This window comes from Mustelus asterias, chromosome 19, assembly GCF_964213995.1.
Source record: "Mustelus asterias chromosome 19, sMusAst1.hap1.1, whole genome shotgun sequence".
In the NCBI taxonomy this organism is placed as follows: Eukaryota; Metazoa; Chordata; class Chondrichthyes; order Carcharhiniformes; family Triakidae; genus Mustelus; species Mustelus asterias.
Window position 1 is genome coordinate 77,238,655 of NC_135819.1, and position 18,403 is coordinate 77,257,057.

The 18,403-nt window shown below is 44.2% G+C and overlaps 1 protein-coding gene across 4 annotated transcripts in view; it reads left to right on the forward strand.

Annotated features, from left to right (window-relative positions):
* sfmbt2 (Scm like with four mbt domains 2) overlaps positions 1–18,403 on the forward strand; it is a 201,338-nt gene that overhangs the window by 162,064 nt on the left and 20,871 nt on the right. For all 4 annotated transcript variants that reach the window (XM_078235921.1, XM_078235924.1, XM_078235923.1 and 1 more), the window contains 4 exons: positions 1,990–2,099; positions 9,441–9,616; positions 11,291–11,451; positions 12,962–13,228. In XM_078235921.1, coding sequence (XP_078092047.1) covers positions 1,990–2,099; positions 9,441–9,616; positions 11,291–11,451; positions 12,962–13,228 — 714 coding nt within the window. The remainder of the gene's footprint in view (positions 1–1,989; positions 2,100–9,440; positions 9,617–11,290; positions 11,452–12,961; positions 13,229–18,403) is intronic.

An 18,403-nucleotide genomic window follows, 5' to 3' on the forward strand; every position in this document is an offset into this window, starting at 1 on the left:
AGTAGGAACGTGTTGCCTACCCAATGCCAGGGTTCAGGACATGTGCTTCTGGGTTGGATAGGAACTCGAACTGGGATGGGGTGGATTCAGTGGTAGTGGCCCACGTAGGTATCAATGACATAGTTAGAACTAGGAAAGAGGTTCTGCTGAGGGACTATGGGCTAAATTAAAAAACAGCCTCTCAAAGATAGTAATCTCTGGATTGCTATACGAGTCACAAGCAAATTGGCATTGGGTAAATCAGATTAGAGAGTTAATTACATGGCTCGAAGATTGGTGTATAACAGGTGGTGATGGCCTGGTGGTATTATCGCGAGACTATTAATCCAGAAACTCAGCCAAAGAGGGTTTTAAACTAAATAAGTTTGGAAGATCTGATAAATAGAAAAGACAAAGCAAAAGAACAAGGTGGCAATAAGGAAAATGATGAATGTGGCAGGAAAGGGTAGAATATACAACCTTGCACGGAGCTGCCATGCTCCACGCCACCCCACCCCACAACCATAGAACATTGTGGGGTGGCTAAACAAGGGTCATGTGTGACTTGCGTGCCTCGCTAGGGAAGCACTGTCCCACCCTCTGGAGGTGCTGGCAATTAGATTGGCCAGCAGTCCTGATGGTGCCAGGAGTGTGCCAGTGGCCACTGCCGGTACTGCAGGAGAAGAAAGAATGCCCATGAATCCCAGGAGTAGGTAAGTCCGGGTTCCTGGGCAGGGAAGGTTTGGGTCGTTCCGATGGTATGGACAGTGTATTATCTAGGTCAAAAAGCTTGATAACCAGCCTAATTGATCCTTGATACTTATTTGAATATAGTGAGCGGGCTGGGTATTATAGAGGTGATCTTAGAGTGGGCGGGTAGGTGGTAGGGTACCTCTCTGTTTTAGGTACCCCCTTCCCCGCTCACCCGCCCAAAACGCACTCGGCAGGGGCACGTAAAATGCATCCCCATGACGTGGCCAGTAAACGTAGAAACTAGAAGCAGGAGGAGGCCATTCGGCCCTTCACGCCTGCTCTGCCATTCATTTTGATCATCGCTGATCATTGAATTCAATATCCTGATGCTCCCCCCGATGTCCCTTGATTCCTTTAGGCCCAAGAACTATATCTAATTTATTCTTGAAATCACACACCGTTTTGAACTCAACTACTTGCTGTGGGAGTGAATTCCACTCATTCGCCACTCGCTTGGTGACAGAAATTTCTCCTCACTTCAGTTCAGTTACCCCTTATCCTCAAACTATGACCCCAGTTCTGGACTCCCCCACCATTGGGAACATTCTTTCTGAATCTACCCTGCCTAACCCTGTTAGAATTTTATAAGTTTCTATCAGGGGATCCCCAGTAATGAGAGAACTGGGAAAGGTTTCTGATCCTAAATTTCAAAATTATAGTTCCTTGGCAAAAAACTGGATCTGGGATATTAGCTGCCAAGGAAAGCATAGGTAAAATATTCTGTAGAAATATATTCCCTTGTAGCGCCATGTGTTTCGAATTTCCATTTGTCGCTATGTTAAAGCTAGACTTTTCACTATTGTCACCAACTGTGTAAGAATTTTATACAATTTCAGATAGTGGGTTAGTCAGGTTAGCACTGCTGCCTCACAGGTTCAATTCTCAGCTTGGGTCACTGTCTGTGTGGAGTCTGCGTGTTCTCCCCATGTCTGTGTGGGTTTACTCTGGATGGTCCGGTTTCTTCCCTCGGTCCAAAGATGTGTGGGTTAGGTTGATTGGCCATGCTAAATTGCCCCTTAGTGTCAGGGGGAATTAGTAGGGTAAATGCATGGGGCTATGCGGATAGGGCCTGGATGGGATTGTGGTCGGTGCAGACTGGATGGGCCGAATGGCCTCCTTCTGTACTGTACAGATTCTATGATTCTTTGATATTAAAAATATTTAGACAAGATGTTCACAGTCTTGATATTTTACTTTTCAGTTTGAAAAGACTGGCTTTAGGATAGATTTTTGTAATTTTTTTTGCCTTTGAAATAGGTTCTCACTCTGTTGATTAATGCAGCCTACAAACCAGGCCGAGTGCTCCGGGAGTTACAACTCGAGGATGACCCAGAATGGAACTGTCAGGAAGAGACACTAAAAGCTAAGTAAGTCAAACAGTATCTGCTTCGATGAAGATGTGACTGGTTGACTTCCTGATGAGTAAATTACTGAGTGATATTGATTTGATTTGATTTATTATTGTCACATGTGTTAACATACAGTGAAAAGTATCATTTCTTGAATGCTATACAGACAAAGCATACCATTCATAGAGAAGGAAAGGAGAGAGTGCAGAATGTAGTGTTACAGTCATAGTTAGGGTGTAGAGAAAGATCAGCTTAATATGAGGAAGATCCGTTCAAAAGTTTGATGGCAGCAGGGAAGAAGCTGTTCTTGGGTCGGTTGGTACGTGTCCTTAGACTTTTGTATCTTTTTCCCGATGGAAGAAGGTGGAAGAGAGAATGTCCGGGGTGCGTGGGGTCCTTAATTATGCTGGCTGCTTTTCCGAGGCAGCGGGAAGTGTAGACTTCAGTCAATGGATAAGAGGTTGCAAAAGGTGACTTACTTGTTTTTCAGTTGGCCACCAGTGCTGTTGTGCACCTTATAAACCACAACATTGATGTTTATCAGCTTAATTCATTTTTGCAATTGAAACAAGGAAACAGTATTTTAATTGTGAGCACTTTTTGACCATTAAGTATGATGCACATATTATGGAATAAGGTGTCCAATACTGCTTTGCAGTTGGTGAGTATTGTGTTCAGACTGGCTGCTGCACATTCTGCGAAATGATAAATGTAGCAGATTGTTCCTGATTGAAAAATAATCTTCAAGAAGTGCACATGTTGGTACATTACTGTAAAAGACATCAAAATGTATTAATTGAAGGTAATCACTTTAAAAAAAACATACGCACAGAACATATATAGAGAGAGAGCGTGCATGCAACTTGTATTTTAAAGAAAACTGACTCTGAATTTGGAATGTCAGTTCACGATGGAAGAAGAGGTAATCAGGCATCCCTGGAAACTACACTGAAAAATAGACTGCATCCCTATTGTACAAATCCAATGCAAATGTCTCTTGGAAAATGCTGCTATAATAAATCATATGTTGGTGTCTTATTATGTTCCTCTGGAGAAGCATCCCATATATCATCCGAAGTTTTCCTGCTCTTTGTTGAATCACAGAGGCCAATAAAAGTGGCATTATTCTCTGTAATTTACAGAGTGGTTAGCTTCCAGTTTAAAAGTGGAACAATTCAGGCAGACGTGGACAGACTTTTAGCCTGTTAACTTTCAGATGTGGCGAATGCGGATATTGTCTATCCACTTTCAATACAGAAAGATTTAATGCACTCTTCAGTTAAACATTCAGCTGCTTGATTTGATGGAAACATCTAATCTACAATGAGGCAAAAACAGTTGGCAAAACTCATCACATTTTATGCGTTCACAAGAAAACAAGATATTCACCTGTGGCATCTCGATGATAGTCTGAACACTGATGGAATATGTAACAGTTTGTCAAGTTGTAAGAAAACCCAATTTTTGTCTCTGGCCTCGGTACAATCCAACCCATTACTAGAACCCACACTTCCTACAATATCAAAGCAAATTGGCTATGTTTTTAGTCCTCAGACAGCTAGTGCATCATTACAGAGTTGTTGGCACCTAAGCCATAGCTCCGAGTTTATACCAGGAATACCAAGGCTGTTGCTGATACATTTGACTATGCTGAGTCAATTTTAGAGCAGTCTTATTTTAAGTCATGATGTGGAGATGCCGGCGTTGGACTGGGGTGGGCACAGTAAGAAGTCTCACAACACCAGATTAAACACCAGGCCCACTCACCTGATGAAGGAACAGCACTCCGAAAGCTCATGCTACCAAATACATCTGATTTGATTTGATTTATTTTTTTGATTTGATTTATTATTGTCACGTATTAACATACAGTGAAAAAATATTGTTTCTTGTGGGCCAAACAGACAAAGCATACCGTTCATAGAGAAGGAAATGAGAGAGTGCAGAATGTAGTGTTACAGTCATAGCTAGGGTGTAGAGAAAGATCAACTTAATGCGAGGTAGATCCATTCAAACGTCTGACAGCAGCAGGGAAGAAGCTGTTCTTGAGTCGGTTGGTACGTGACCTCAGACTTTTGTATCTTTTTCCCGACGGAAGAAGGTGGAAGAGAAAATGTCCGGGGTGCGTGAGGTCCTTAATTATGCTGGCTGCTTTGCCGAGGCAGTGGGAAGTGTTGACAGAGTCAATGGATGGGAGGCTGGTTTGCGTGATGGATTGGGCTACATTCACGATCTTTTGTAGGATTTTAACTTGGTCTTGTGAGACTTCTTTCTTATTTTAAGTCAGGAAGTTCTAAAATATTAGCTCTAATGAATTGATGTTCTGAGATTTGGGGTTTCATGTAGAAAATAGCCTTTTGCCTCTGTAATTGCTGCCTTGTTAACTAATGTTACTTGACATTCCTATCATGTTTTGCAGTCCAGTTTTCCCTCGGATAACTAGGAATTTCTTTCACATTGGGGTGTGATATTCTAAAATAAATAGCTACCTTCTTACACATTGCATAATCTTCTATTGAAAGAATATTATTTTGCATTCATACGATTTTAAGATGAGGAAAAATAGATTTTTTCACTTGGGTGTGAATGATGCATTGTTGAAAGCTTTGGAGTGCTTTGTTTCTCGAAGTAAGTAAGTACCTGGGTAACAAAGGAAATATCTACTTTTTTTTCCCTTGGGTTGTTTGAAAGAATTTTCCAATTTGCCATGGTTGCCTCTGAGCACTTAACATCGGACAGAAGCAAAATACTGCAGATGCTGAAAATCTGAAATAAAAATAAATAGAATGCTTGAAGTACTCAGTAAGTCAGGCAACATCTGTGAAGCAAAATAGAGTTAATGTTTCAGGTCAGTGATAACCCTCCATTAGCACTTAACATGCTTGTTTTACATTCTTCTGTGTGTTATTGTTAGACAGATGTTAACCCAATTACAGTTGATGAGTTAACACCTGTCTAATTTAGCAGACAGATGAAGCACAAGAGTTGCAGGCATTTATACGTGAAATGCACTGGAAAAACCTGCTTGCACGTTTCTTAAGGTTTACGATTTTTCTAAAGAAACAATTCCTTGATGCTGCATTATTAATTTATTCTGCCATGGAATGAGGGTGCCACAGGCAAAGCTAGCATTTGTTACCCATTGCTGATCCTGAATGAAGTGTCTTGCCATTCCAGAGGGCAATTGAGTCCACCACATTGCTGTGCGTCTGGTGTCGTATGTAGGACACACTAGCTACAATTAATGATAATTTCATTGTCACCGTAACTGAGACCAGTTTTTCAATTCCAGGTTTTTATTAATTGAGTTTAAGTTCTACCTTCATTAGCCTGGGCCTTTGGATTGCAAGTCCAGTAAAGTACCATTACACCACTGTAGATTGCATCATAAAGTTAATGTTTACTTATTTTTTTTAAATCAAGTTAGCTCTTTTATATCCAGATATAGGCATGTATTTTTGAGAATGGTTTATTTGAGTTTGTACATGCACTACCATTGTAAAGAACAAAATCCTGACAAGTTAATAATACCATTTTAGATTGTACCATCAAGCTTAGCACAACTCTAACAGAATATTTGTTGATAGGAAATGCTTTTATTCCTTTGTACAGTGTGTATCTGTAGAATTAGTTGCCAAGGGAATACCAAGTACAGTATTACGTTTTATGCTTTTATTAAGTACCAGTTTGAAACTCAGCTCTTAATAAAATAAATTAATGATTTTCTATCTATGTAGTGTATGTTAATATTGGTATTGAAGTACTGTAGTCAATTAACTTAAAAGTGTTTTGTACATAAAAGCATAAGTAGCATGTAAGAGACTAGAAGCCCAAGTAGTTGAGGTTTTTTATTGTTTTAATGCAGTACATACAGTGACTATTTGAGTTAAATTGTAGTAGGGCATCGAAATAAAACAGTTAATTGGTATAAAGTGATCATTTTTATAAAGTAGATAATTTCTCCAATATATTACAATTTCCTTAAATCCATGTAGCACTTTTGTGCTGTGCCTGACGATGCTTTCTCTCCCATTGTCCCACCATTCTCAGCACATGCTTTTCTTAAGTAAGTCATTGGAAGATATGTTATACCCCTTCAGAGGTGCTTGCTTCAAGCGCTTTGAAGGCATGACCAGAATATCTTCTGTCTAAAATAAATAAGTTGCTGCACAAGGCCAGAGTGTGATCTCCCAGTTAAATATCAACAACTTCCACATTGTGCTCGAATTTCTTCTGCTGTAAGGAAGTAAATATTAAGGTGCTTATTCAGGAATTCAGAAACACTAGGCTGGATTTAATCCAGCCCGTCGTGATGGGAAACATGGCAGCCGGGCCCACTTCATCTTGGGAGAGGGCCCACGTCAATCTCCCATCAGTGGCAAAACCTCCCCAGATTATGTGGAGGGTTGAAGGGACTGACAAAGGGGTTCCCAGCCACTGGTGGTGGGTTGTCAAGTTGGCTCACTAATGAGCCAATAAACAGCTAGTATCCATGAGCCCACTGCAATTTAATGGTGGTTCAGGGATTAAATGGCTGGTGCATTGTTGTCCTGTGCACTAGGAAAAGCTGGCCACTGGAAACCACTTCCTCCCCTCGTGCAAATCCCACCCCTGCAATTCCCATCCCATTCTTACTCACCTTTGGCACAGGGTCCCAGGCTGACCCTGTGCCTCTGGTGGATGTTGGAAACAAGCATTTCTACAGGTCCACCACCAAGGCTATCAGGGCGGCACGGTGGCACAGTGGTTAGCACTGCTGCCTGACAGCGCCAGGGACCCAGCTTCAATTCTGGCCTCGGGTGACTGTTTGTGTGGAGTTTGCACATTCTCCCCGTGTCTGCGTGGGTTTCCTCCGGGTGCTCTGGTTTCCTCCCACGGTCCAAAGATGTGCGGGTTAGATGGATTGGCCATGCTAAATTGTCCCTTTGTCAGGGGGATTAGCAGGGTAAATTCATGGGGTTGTGGGGATAGGGCCTGGGTGGGATTGTGGTCGGTGCAGACTCGATGGGCTGAGTGGCCTCTTTCTGCACTGTAGCGATTCTATGATCGGTTGTTGATATCTCATCTCATATTTGTTAGCTCCAGAATTCACTGTTCCAATTCTCTCCTGACTGCCCTCCCATCTTCCACCATCCGTGATCGTGACAAAAATATCACCTGTATCCTAACTTAATCTATTAAATATTCATCCCCTGACACAAGGGTCAATTTAGCGTGTCCAATTAACCTAACCTGCACATCTTTGGACTGTGGGAGGAAACCGGAGCACGCAGAGGAAACCCACGTAGACACGGGGAGAACGTGCAGACTCTACATTGACAGACACCCAAGGCCGGAATCGAACCCAGGTCTCTGGTGCTGTGAGGCAGCAGTGCTAACCACCGTGCCACCTGTGTAGGGCTCATGCCCTTGATTTCACTGCCTGAACACCTCTGGCTTTCCATCTTTTCTCCTTCCCTTTTGGTCATTTTGACCAAGGTTTTGCTTGCCCCTTTGCAAGACCCCATTTGGATCAGCCTGCAGTTTCACCATGCATGTCTGAGAAGTGATCTGGACAGCTTTTATAACACTGAACGTTCTCTACAGATCCAAGTTGTTGCTGCCTATAATCTAAGCAAGGAGCACTAAGATTACTTTACCATTGACAGGTTTGCTTGAATATTGATACGAATGCCTGTTTTCTGGCTTTCAGCTTGGTGGTTCTAATTTCGTTAGTACTCTTTTCATTGAAGTAAAGAGCTGTTGTTCCAGTACATTGTTCACATCTGACGCAAATTATTACGTTTGATCAACTGAGTGATAAAGTGCATGTGTAGCAAACGTGTTTCTGTTCCCTTGGATGTATTATTTGAATAGTAATTACAAATCAGCAAATCCAAGGCCGCAGAAAGAGTCAAACCGCTGAAGACTTGTCAGTTTATAAAGAGGATTTTAAACACCAGACAGATCTCAAAATCCAGGATCAAAAATATTTTGATCTTTAAATGGAAAGGTGTAACTGCAAAGAATAGTGTGCTTCAAGTTCAAGGAACATGTTAATCTGTGACTTACACAAATACTAATGGAAACATCCTTTATTTATTTTAAGTAGTAAAATTCTTTCTCCCGCTCATGATGCTTCAGTGGTGATATTTTATCTGCAGGATTATGTTTTCACATTATTGTTAGTTTGGTATCACAGAAGTTTTGTTTTAACCTTTTAAAAAATACTTTAACCTTTTAAACAATACTTTGGGGCGGCACGGTGGCACAGTGGTTAGCACTGCTGCCTCACAGTGCCAGAGACCCAGGTTCGATTCCCAGCTTGGGTCACTGTCTGTGTGGAGTCTGCACATTCTCCCCGTGTCTGCGTGGGTTTCCTCCGGGTGTTCCGGTTTTCTCCCAAAGGTGTGTGGGTTAGGTGGATTGGCTCTGTTAATTGCCCCTTAGTGTCAGGGGGACTAGCTAGGGTAAATGCATGGGATCATGGGGTTAGGGTTAGGATTAGGGTTGATTGTGGTCGGTGCAGGCTCGATGGGCTGAGTGGCCTCCTTCTGCACTGCAGGATTCTATGATTCTATTTAATTGTATCTTTTGTAGTTGAGCAAAATGGGTACTTTTCAATTAACATTTCATCATTGGATAGCCGATGGCAGCCAGAACTCTGATTCACTCTCCTCTTGCTAATCATAGAATCCTACAGTGCAGAAGGAGGCCATTCAGCCCATCCAGTCTGTGCCGACTGCAATCCCACCTAGGCCCTATTGCCATAAACCCATGCATTTACCCTAGCCAGTCTCCCTGACACTAAGGGGCATCTTAGCATGGCCAATCCACCTGGCCCGCACAGCTTTGGCCCTGGGAGGAAACCGGAGGAAACCCACACAGACACGGGGAGAACGTGCAAACTCCACACACACACACTGACCCAAGGCTGGAATCGAACCCGGGGTCCCCGGCGCTGTGAGGCAGCAGTGCTAACCACTCTGCCACCCTAATCTGGGAGCTGTGAAGGGGCAAGTGTAACACCCTGCTCTGGCTAAGATTTTCTAATCGTGTACAGACCGAGATTGCAAGTGTGGGAATATTTGGGTCGGTATGGCTCAGCTGCCCTTTGGATAAATTCACGAAGCTTGTGTGGCTCGACGAGTGTTTATCACGAAAGGCATTAAAGTTTCTGATCTCACATTTAGTCACAACTGAGTACAGAAAAATTAGATTGCAGGTAGCCCATTTCAAGTGAATCACGTAATATTCAGATTCCTGGTTTTTAAGCAATGTAAGTATTGAAACAAAAAAAAATCGTTATCTTCCAGGCCTGTATGGTTGAAATAATGAATAACTTATTTCAAGTCAATTATTTGTATCATTTATTCCAAGGTACAAAGGGAAAACGTACAGGGCAATTATGAAAATTGTGAGGACGGCGGACCGAGTTGCAGATTTCTGCAGAAGGACTTGCATGAAGTTGGAATGCTGCCCAAACCTATTTGGACCACTCATGGTCACTGACAAATGCCCCGAGAATTGCTCCGTTCACACAAAAACAAAATACAGTAAGTGTTACCACCAGGTAAATATTGCAACCACATATTGTGACTAAACAGTCAGCGTACATGGGTTGGAAATAGTGAGCTATTATTTCTGAGTCTGTTGAAAGTAAATGGCTTCTTTGCACATATATAAATGCAAGCGTTACTAATTATGTATCTTTCGATACAGTTAACATAAAGGCCTCTGCTGGCTTCAAACTTTTTTTTTAACAATACATTTCATGCTAATAGAACTCTGAATCCAGGCTTTTAGTCTTATTAAAATGTAATTTGTATCCTCTTGGGCCACTGAGTTCTTTCTATTATCTAGGACTTTGAAGTAAGGCAAGAATTGGAAAGGAGAGGAAATCAGTACAGGGTGTTCTGTACATCTTGGAAATTGATTGCAGAAAAGCATTAAGTGTGTTTTGGGAACAGTTTGCTTTTTCACCTTCCTAATTGTTCAACTCTTGTGTTTCTGCGTGCAGCAACTTTGGATTAATATTGATGTACCACTTAATTGCAATATGCAGTTGTTGGTGCTATGTTTATTGATTGCTACATGAATAACGAATGGGAAGTAACACTTTAAAATTTTTTAATGTGCATCCTGCAGCTGTAGGGTGGCACAATGATTAGCACTGCTGCCTCACAGCGCCAGGGTGCTGGGTTCAATTTCCAGCTTGGGTCACTGGGGTGGCATGCTGGTGCAGTGGTTAGCGCTGCTGGCTCACAGCGTCAGGGTTTGATTCCCGGTTTGGGTCACTGTCCGTATGGAGTTTGCACATTCTCCCTGTGTCTACGTGGGTTTCCTCCAGATGCTCCAGTTTCCTCCCACAGTCCAAAAGACGTGCTGGTTAGGTGGATTGGCCAAACTAAATTCTCCCTCCGTGTACCTAAACAGGCGCCGGAGTGTGGCGACTGGGGGATTTTCAGTGCAGTGTTCATGTCAGAATTCTTGTGACAAATAAATAAACTTTAAACTTGTCTGTGCGAAGTCATGTTCTCGTGATGTGGCGATGCCGGCGTTGAACTGTGGTGGGCACAGTAAGAAGGCTCACAACACCAGGTTACAGTCCAACAGGTTTATTTGGAATCATGAGCTTTCGGAGCGCTGCTCCTTCATCAGGTGAGTCAGGGCCTGATGAGGGAGCAACAGCTCCGAAAGCGTGTGATTCCTCCGGGTGCTCCAGTTTCCTCCCACAGTCCGGAAGATGTGCTGATTAGGTGCATTGGGCCATGCTAAATTCTCCCTCAGTGCAGGTGCCGGAGTGTGGCGACTAGGGGATTTTCACAGTAACTTCATTGCAGTGTTAATGTAAGCCGACTTGTCCTACTAATAAATAAACTTGAAACAGCTTTAAGAAATATTTGGACAATGTATACAAAACCTATTCTGAAAATGCCTTAATGATGAATGGTATACCAGTGAAGTTATAAAGTGGCATAAAAGTTTCTTGAGGGACCTTGTCATTTGAGGTGTGTTACAAATCCAAGTTGTCAACTTCATAAGGTGAAAAGCGATAGCAATACAATCACCTCAATTGCTCACTAACCTGACGTATAAAATTCTGCGGTTAAAGCTTCACCTGCATGGTAGATTTTAATCGTTTGATCTCCTTTTCAATAATAACAAGGAAATGATGATCTCCTGTACGTTCATTCATTGAGTACCATTTTTAATTTTTTTTGTCCCAGCTTATTACTATGGAAAAAAGAAGAAAATCATCAGACCACCTGTTGGACACGTCAGCATAGAGAGCAACAATAAAAAACCTGCCAGGCGCAGGAAAAAGCGCAGGTCCTGTTTTGTCCAAAAGAAAAAGCGCTCATCCACTTCGGTAGACTATGTTCCACAGGTATCAGACGCATTTTATTTCGAGAGGCAACTGCAACTTTTAAGTTGCTGGCTGAATGTGGTAACTGCACGAACCACAAATAGTTGGCACGATTAGCATTTGCTTGTTCTGTAGAGTTGTGGTCATTTTTCCATTGATCCAGATATAGTTGTACAACTATATAAATGTAAAACATTTAGAACAGAGAGGATAAGAGAATTCCCTCCCTGACGGCATTGTGGGTCAACCCACAGCACGTGGACTGCAGCGATTCAAGAAGGCAGCTCACCACCACTTCTCAACTAGTGATGGGCAATAAATGCTGGCCAGCCAGTGACGCCCATGTCCCACGAATGAATAAAAAAAAGAAACATTTTTGCACAGTGTTGTGAGACTGAAAGAGTTGTAAATTCACCATGTTAATATTTAAGGATTTAAATCAGTGATTGATGGCAAAGGGGCTAAAGATGTATGGGAATGGGGGAAGGGTGGTGGTGGGAGCACCTCAGATTAGAAAGAATGCTTTAATGGAGAATAAATGCCAATGCATCAATATTTCTTGTCCCAGTGGTTAGCACTGCTGTCTCACAGCGCCAGGGACCCGGGTTCAATTCCCGGCTTGGGTCACAATAATAATTTGATTTATTATTGTCACATGTATTAACATACAATGAAAAGTATTGTTTCTTGCACGCTATACAGAAAAAATATACCGTTCATAGAGAAGGAAACGAGAGAGTGCAGAATGTAGTATTACAGTTATAGCTAGGGTGTAGAGAAAGATCAACTTAATGCAAGGTAAGTCCATTCAAAAGTCTTGACAGCAGCAGGGAAGAAGCTGTTCTTGAGCTGGTTGGTACGTGACCTCAGACTTTTGTATCTTTTTCCCGAAGGAAGAAGGTGGACGAGAGAATGTCCGGGGTGTGTGGGGTCCTTAATTATGCTGGCTGCTTTGCCAAGGCAGCGGGAATTGTAGACAGAGTCAGTGGATGGGAGGCTGGTTTGCATGATGGATTGGGTTACATTCACGACCTTTTGTAATTTCTTGCGGTCTTGGGCAGAGCAGGAGCCATACCAAGCTGTGATACAACCAGAAAGAATGCTTTCTATGGTGCATCTGTAAAAGTTGGTGAGAGTCATAGCTGACATGCCAAATTTCCTTAGTCTTCTGAGAAAGTAGAGACATTGGTGGGCTTTCTTAACTATAGTGTCGTGTGGAGTTTGCACGTTCTCCCCGTGTCTGCGTGGGTTTCCTCCGGATGCTCCGGGTTTCTCCCACAGTTCAAAAGATGTGCTGGTTAGGTGCATTGACCTGAACAGATGCCGGAATGTGGCAACTAGGGGAATTTCACAGTAATTTCATTGCGATAATGTAAGCCTTACTTGTGACTAATAAATAAACTTTGCTTTTATGCTGATTAGTCTGCAACAAAGAATAATGACTGATTCTGAGCCTTAGCAAAAACAGCATCTGACTTTTAATTTGTACTTTTGCATTTCATATTCTGTATCTGTCCACAATGAACGACAGGAGAATGGAGATGAGAAAGATGATGGCCAAGATATGATGGATGATGAGACAGGAAGTGACGGAACAAGCTCTGAGCAGCGCGATGATCAAACAGACACGTCCTCTGAGATGCCTGACGTCAAACCAAAACGGTTAAGGCGGCCCAGATCAGCCTCTGAACTGCCCCGACCTCGCATGGTAGACAGGGCAAAGCGAAAAAGAAGGGCGCGGACGTCATCACTTTCTGAGGATGACAAATATGATTCTCTTAAATGCTCAGCACCAAAGGTAAATTGTGAGGTGTCGTCTTGAGTGGTCATTTTGAGTTTTAAGACAAAGGGAGAGAATTTTAAAGTCAAGACCAAATGGAAAATGCTGGAAAAATTCAGCAGGTTCGGCAGCATCTGTGGAGAGCTTTTTAAAATTGGGGCATTGCTTAACCAGGAGCCACTGCCAGTAATGACTGAACAGATTCTGGCACCCAGTTTGAATACAGACAGCAGAGTTTTGCCTGAGCTCAAATTCACAGAGGATAGAGCATGAGAAGCCAGAAAGGGATGTTGTAAATAGTCAAGACTAGACGCAACAAAGGATTGGATGAGGGTTGATTCCTGCTCAACCTCCCCTCATAAAACTACACTCCAAGTATCAACCAATCTCTAACACTGCTTAACTTTCCTGCTGCCCCAGTTCATCTGTGGAAACCCTCATCCAATCCTTTGGTGCGTCTACTCTTGACTATTCACAGCATCCCTTTCTGGCTTCTACTTTGGAGTTTAGAAGAATGAGAGGCGATTTTATTGAAATATATTAGAAAGCGAGGGGATTTGATGGGGAAGGTGCTGGGAGAATGTTTCCCCTCGTAGAGGGATCTAGAACTAGGGGGCACAGTTTACAATTTATCTCCCTTTTAAGGAAGAGATGAGAAGGAATTTCCCCTGTGAGGGTTTTTAGTCTTTGGAGTTCTCTTCTCCAGCAAGCAGTGGGGGAAGATTCATTGAATGCCTTCAAGACTGAACTGCACAGGTTTTTGACCCACAGAGGAGTCTAGGGTTATGTGGGAGGTGGAGTTGAGGGCACAGTTAGTGGTCATAGTTAATGGTGCAACAGGCTCAATCGGCCAATCTACTCCGACTTGATCCATTGGAGTAGGTGGTCTTGGTGAGGGCACAGATATGTGGTTGGAATCTCGCCACAAAGATAAATATGGCATTAAGATTGCAGATAGTATGATTGAGCCTCACACTGTTGCCAGGATGAGGGGTGAAATTGGTTGCTAGGGAGTAGGGAGTGTAGTTTGTGGGGGATCGAAGACAATGGCTTAGACCTTCCTAATACTTAATTTGGAGGGAATTCCTGCTCTTCGAATTTTGGTGAAGCTGTTTGACAGTTTAAGGACAGTTGGGAGGCCAAGAGAGGTGGTGGTGAGGTTGAGTTGGGTGCCATCAGCATATAGGTGGGAACTGATGATTCAGGTTGGAAACTTCAGGTTGGATCAGCCGGCCACTTTATACTTCAACAAATTTTAACCCAATTTTACTTTCCACCATGGTGGCATGGTGATTAGCACTGCTGCCTCATAGCGCCAGGGACCTGGGTTCAGTTCTGGCCTTGGGTCACTGTCTGTGTGGAGTTTGCACTTTCTCCCCGTGTCTGCGTGGGTTTCCTCCGGGTGCTCCGGTTTCCTCCCACACTCCAGAGATGTGCAGGTTAGGTAGATTGGCCATGATAAATTAACCCTTAGTGTCAGGGGATTAGCAGGGTAAATACATGAGGTAATGGGGATAGTGTCTGGGTGGGATTGTTGTCAGTGCAGGCTCGATGGACTGAATGGCCTCCTTCTTCATTGTAGGGATTCTATATAAAAAAAAGAAGATAAAATCATTTGTGATGTAAAATGATCTGCTGATCGAATCCTATCAATTCTCTGCTAGGCAGGTTATAAATACCCCCAGTGAATTCACCACAGCTAACATTTAATGGCAGCTTCCTGCAGCATACCTTTCCTGTTTAGAGCTTTGGTTGGTTGACATTTCTATTTTTTAAAGATTTATAAGTTGTGTTTTTCAAAGAGATACAAAAGTTGATTTTTTGGTGCGGCTGAAATCCAGTGCGGACGGGGCAAGTTCCCGTGCAAATGCAATCAAGAGTATTGACACTGTTAAGTCCTAGCACAGGTTTAGTTTTGTCTGGAGATCTGATTTATGGAGGTGGAGTCGTAAGTTAAGTTGGTAATCAAGTAAAGGGACTAAAAATCAGGTAGGCATACAGAATCTGACCTGCTCCTTAATGGCTGACGAAGCAGTCATTATGTTGCATCAGGTGGGTGTGGGAAGTATTGTCGCCTTTGACATTCCAAGTTAGCAGTATAGCATTCCTACAGGTAAGGGTTGAAGTAATCTTGACAGCCTTGGTGATGCCATAGCCTTAGTAGGGTTTGACAGCACACCAGATTACAGAATGTAGCAAAATTCACTGTCTCCCTGGTGAACAAGAGGTTAAGCGCACACCTTTCTTTGCACAACTTCAGGTAAGTTCACCGCTGTTTGTATTTGTGGTTGGGTGAGTAATGGCAGAATCGCAATAAACTCCCATTCTGCAAACTCATCCACCTGGCAAAGCTCCATCGCTTCTCCATCCACCGCCACACCCCACCCCCCCCAAAAAAAACCAGACAGATGTCAGATTCATGCACGGAAACCCATTGTCCACAATTTGCCGACTTGAGCATAATGTGCAGTGTCAAAACATGAAGGAAAAACACTCAATACATCCTTCAAAGTGAATAATTGAGGCTCCACGAGTTTGTGCGCAGATTGCGCGGGGCAAAGAGTTGCAGGGGAAGGGCCATAGTGCGTTTAGCACTGGGGAAAAACCCCACCGGGATTCTTCCAGCATCCCGACATAATCTGGTTACGTCCTCCTCGTTTAAATATACTATGTCCATTTGAAGCCAGATTCTCCAACCCTCTGGGGCAGCGGGAATCTGGTGCCAATCACTACTTGTTTCCAAAAATGGCCACCAGGCGCGATAGCAACCCCGGAGGCCATTGAAGCCCCCAGGTGGTCGGTAAAATGGCTGGGTTCTGCCCTGGCACCAGGTTGGCAGTATGGCGGGAAAGGTTGGGCGGGCCTTGAGTAACCCCTTGTTGGGGGGGATGCAGGTGACTGGTACCAGCGAGTGGCGGGGGGGGGGACAGATGCTAACGAGTTGGGGGAGGGATGGGAACTTGGGAACTTAGTCAGCAAGGTAGGAGGGGGTTGTGTGTATAGTTGTCTGGAGATTGGGGCGCCCTGATCTCTGAGGAGCTGATCTCACCGGTTTTCCCGCTGGGGACAGCACTTAGAGCGGGATTCTCCAATCTCATCCTTGCCCAATTCGCTGTCTGTGAGAACGGAAATATTGATGTTCCAGCCAAAATCCCATTCACTTTCAGCAACACTGGAGAATTCCAGCCGGCAACGAGGACAGACGTTTCCAGCCCTAGAAACCTTTTGGGAGAACTTTGCCCAGCATCTTTCATCCCAGTCCCTTTAAATGTTCCACATTTCATTGCTGCCTACCAGCTCTTGAATTTCCATGAATGATTATAGATCCTATTTACTTATTTATTAGTACCACAAATAGGCATTACATTAACACTGCAATGAAGTTACTGTGAAAGTCCCTGAGTCGCCATACTCTGACACCTGTTCGGGTACACTGAGGGAGAATTTAGCAGGGCCAACGCACCCTAGCCAACGTGTCTTTCAAACAGTGGGAGGAAACCGGAGCACTCGGAGGAAACCCATGCAGACACGGGGAGAATGTGCGGACTCCGCACAGACAGTGACCCAAGCCGGGAATTGAACCCGGGTCCCTGGCGCTGTGAGGCAGTAGTGCTACCCACTGTGCCACCGTCCCAGTCCCATACATAGTCCTACATAGTTGCCAGGAAATTGCAAAAATATGGATGATATTTTCTGACCTCGAGCCTGAGTGAGATTGTACCTGGAATACCAGGGACGACTGTGCAGGCTCGTGAGTGGCACGGTGGCACAGTGGTTAGCACTGCTGCCTCACAGCGCCAGAGACCCGGGTTCGATTCCCAGCTTGGGGCACTGTGTAGAGTTTGCACATTTTCCCTATGTCTACGTGGGTTTCCTCCGGGTGCTCTGGATTCCTCCCACTGTCCAAAGATGTGCGGGTTAGGTGGATTGGCCATGCCAAATTGCCCCTTAGTGTCAAAGGGATTAGCAGGGTAAATATGTGAGGTTACGGGGATTGGTCCTGGGTGGGATTGTGGTCGGTGCAGATGTGATGGGCCAAATGGCCTCTTTCTGCACTGTAGGAAGTCTGTGGATTCTATGATTAGGCCCACTCTCCCCCGGGGATTGCGTTGACCCGGAGAATCAGGGTTTTGCACCAGGCACTGAACCTGTCAGGATTTTCCCATCGCACTGCACCGGTCCTCAATCGCTCATTAGTATGCTAATCTGCATCTGATTAGCGGGCTTTCCAGTGGATTCTATGCCCTCCCACCGCTCTCCCGCTACACCGGGCAGGCTTTGGTGTCGGCCATGACCATCGTGGACCCAGCCAGTTTTACTTCGAGGGGTGCTCAAGGAGGTAAGTGCAGTGCCCATGTGCCCCTCTGCCAAGTTGAAGGTGGAGTGTTCCCCAAGGGTCCCGGGGGTTTGTGTGGGCTGGGGGCAAGCGGTTGACCTAAGAACTCTACCCCACTTCCTAGTCTGCACTGCCCCTTCCAGGCCGAGGTAACTAGCATCATTCTTGGCATGGTGACTTCAGGCATTTTTCCAAAGTCTTCATTCCGGTCTGTGGATGGTGAAAAATTTGAAGTGGCCTCTTCACTTTAACCTCCCTAACACCTGGCAGGCTTCCAAGTCACAGCAGCTCTCCATTCTGCAGAAGGGCTCCCCCTTTCTGTCCGTCAGAAGCAGCAGGTGTGGGAAGACCCCTTTCAACTGACTAGAGAAGTCTCTTTCGCTGCGGGGAGGAGATTCCTTTCCCCACAGCTGCTCACTTGGCCCCATTTTGTGAGCACTGCTTCTAGTTCTAGTCTCTGAGCCCTCCTAGAAAGTGCAAAACTTTGAAAATCTCTAGAAACCCTTCAAGTGCTTTAAGCTGGTTTGTTTTACAGTCCAGTAGCTTAAAGAAGTCTTTGATGGATGGCATAATGGTTTTTGTTCAGCAGGCAGCCAGCTGTGTCCATGTATCTTTCCCTTCACGTTTCAATACATCTGAAGCACTGAGCTGTTGGGAAGTTGCCTTTGATTTACAGCTTTAATATCAACTGGAACAGCTACAGGCAAGTTCAGTGCAGCGAAGTACTTTCAGTTCCTCTTTTCTCAATATGGGTACTTCAGATGCACGCAACCATGAAGATAAATGAACATAGCTGGCTGTCCGCTGAAGGGGGGTGGGTGGGGGGGGGGAGCGGTTGCCGATGTCTGAACATTGGG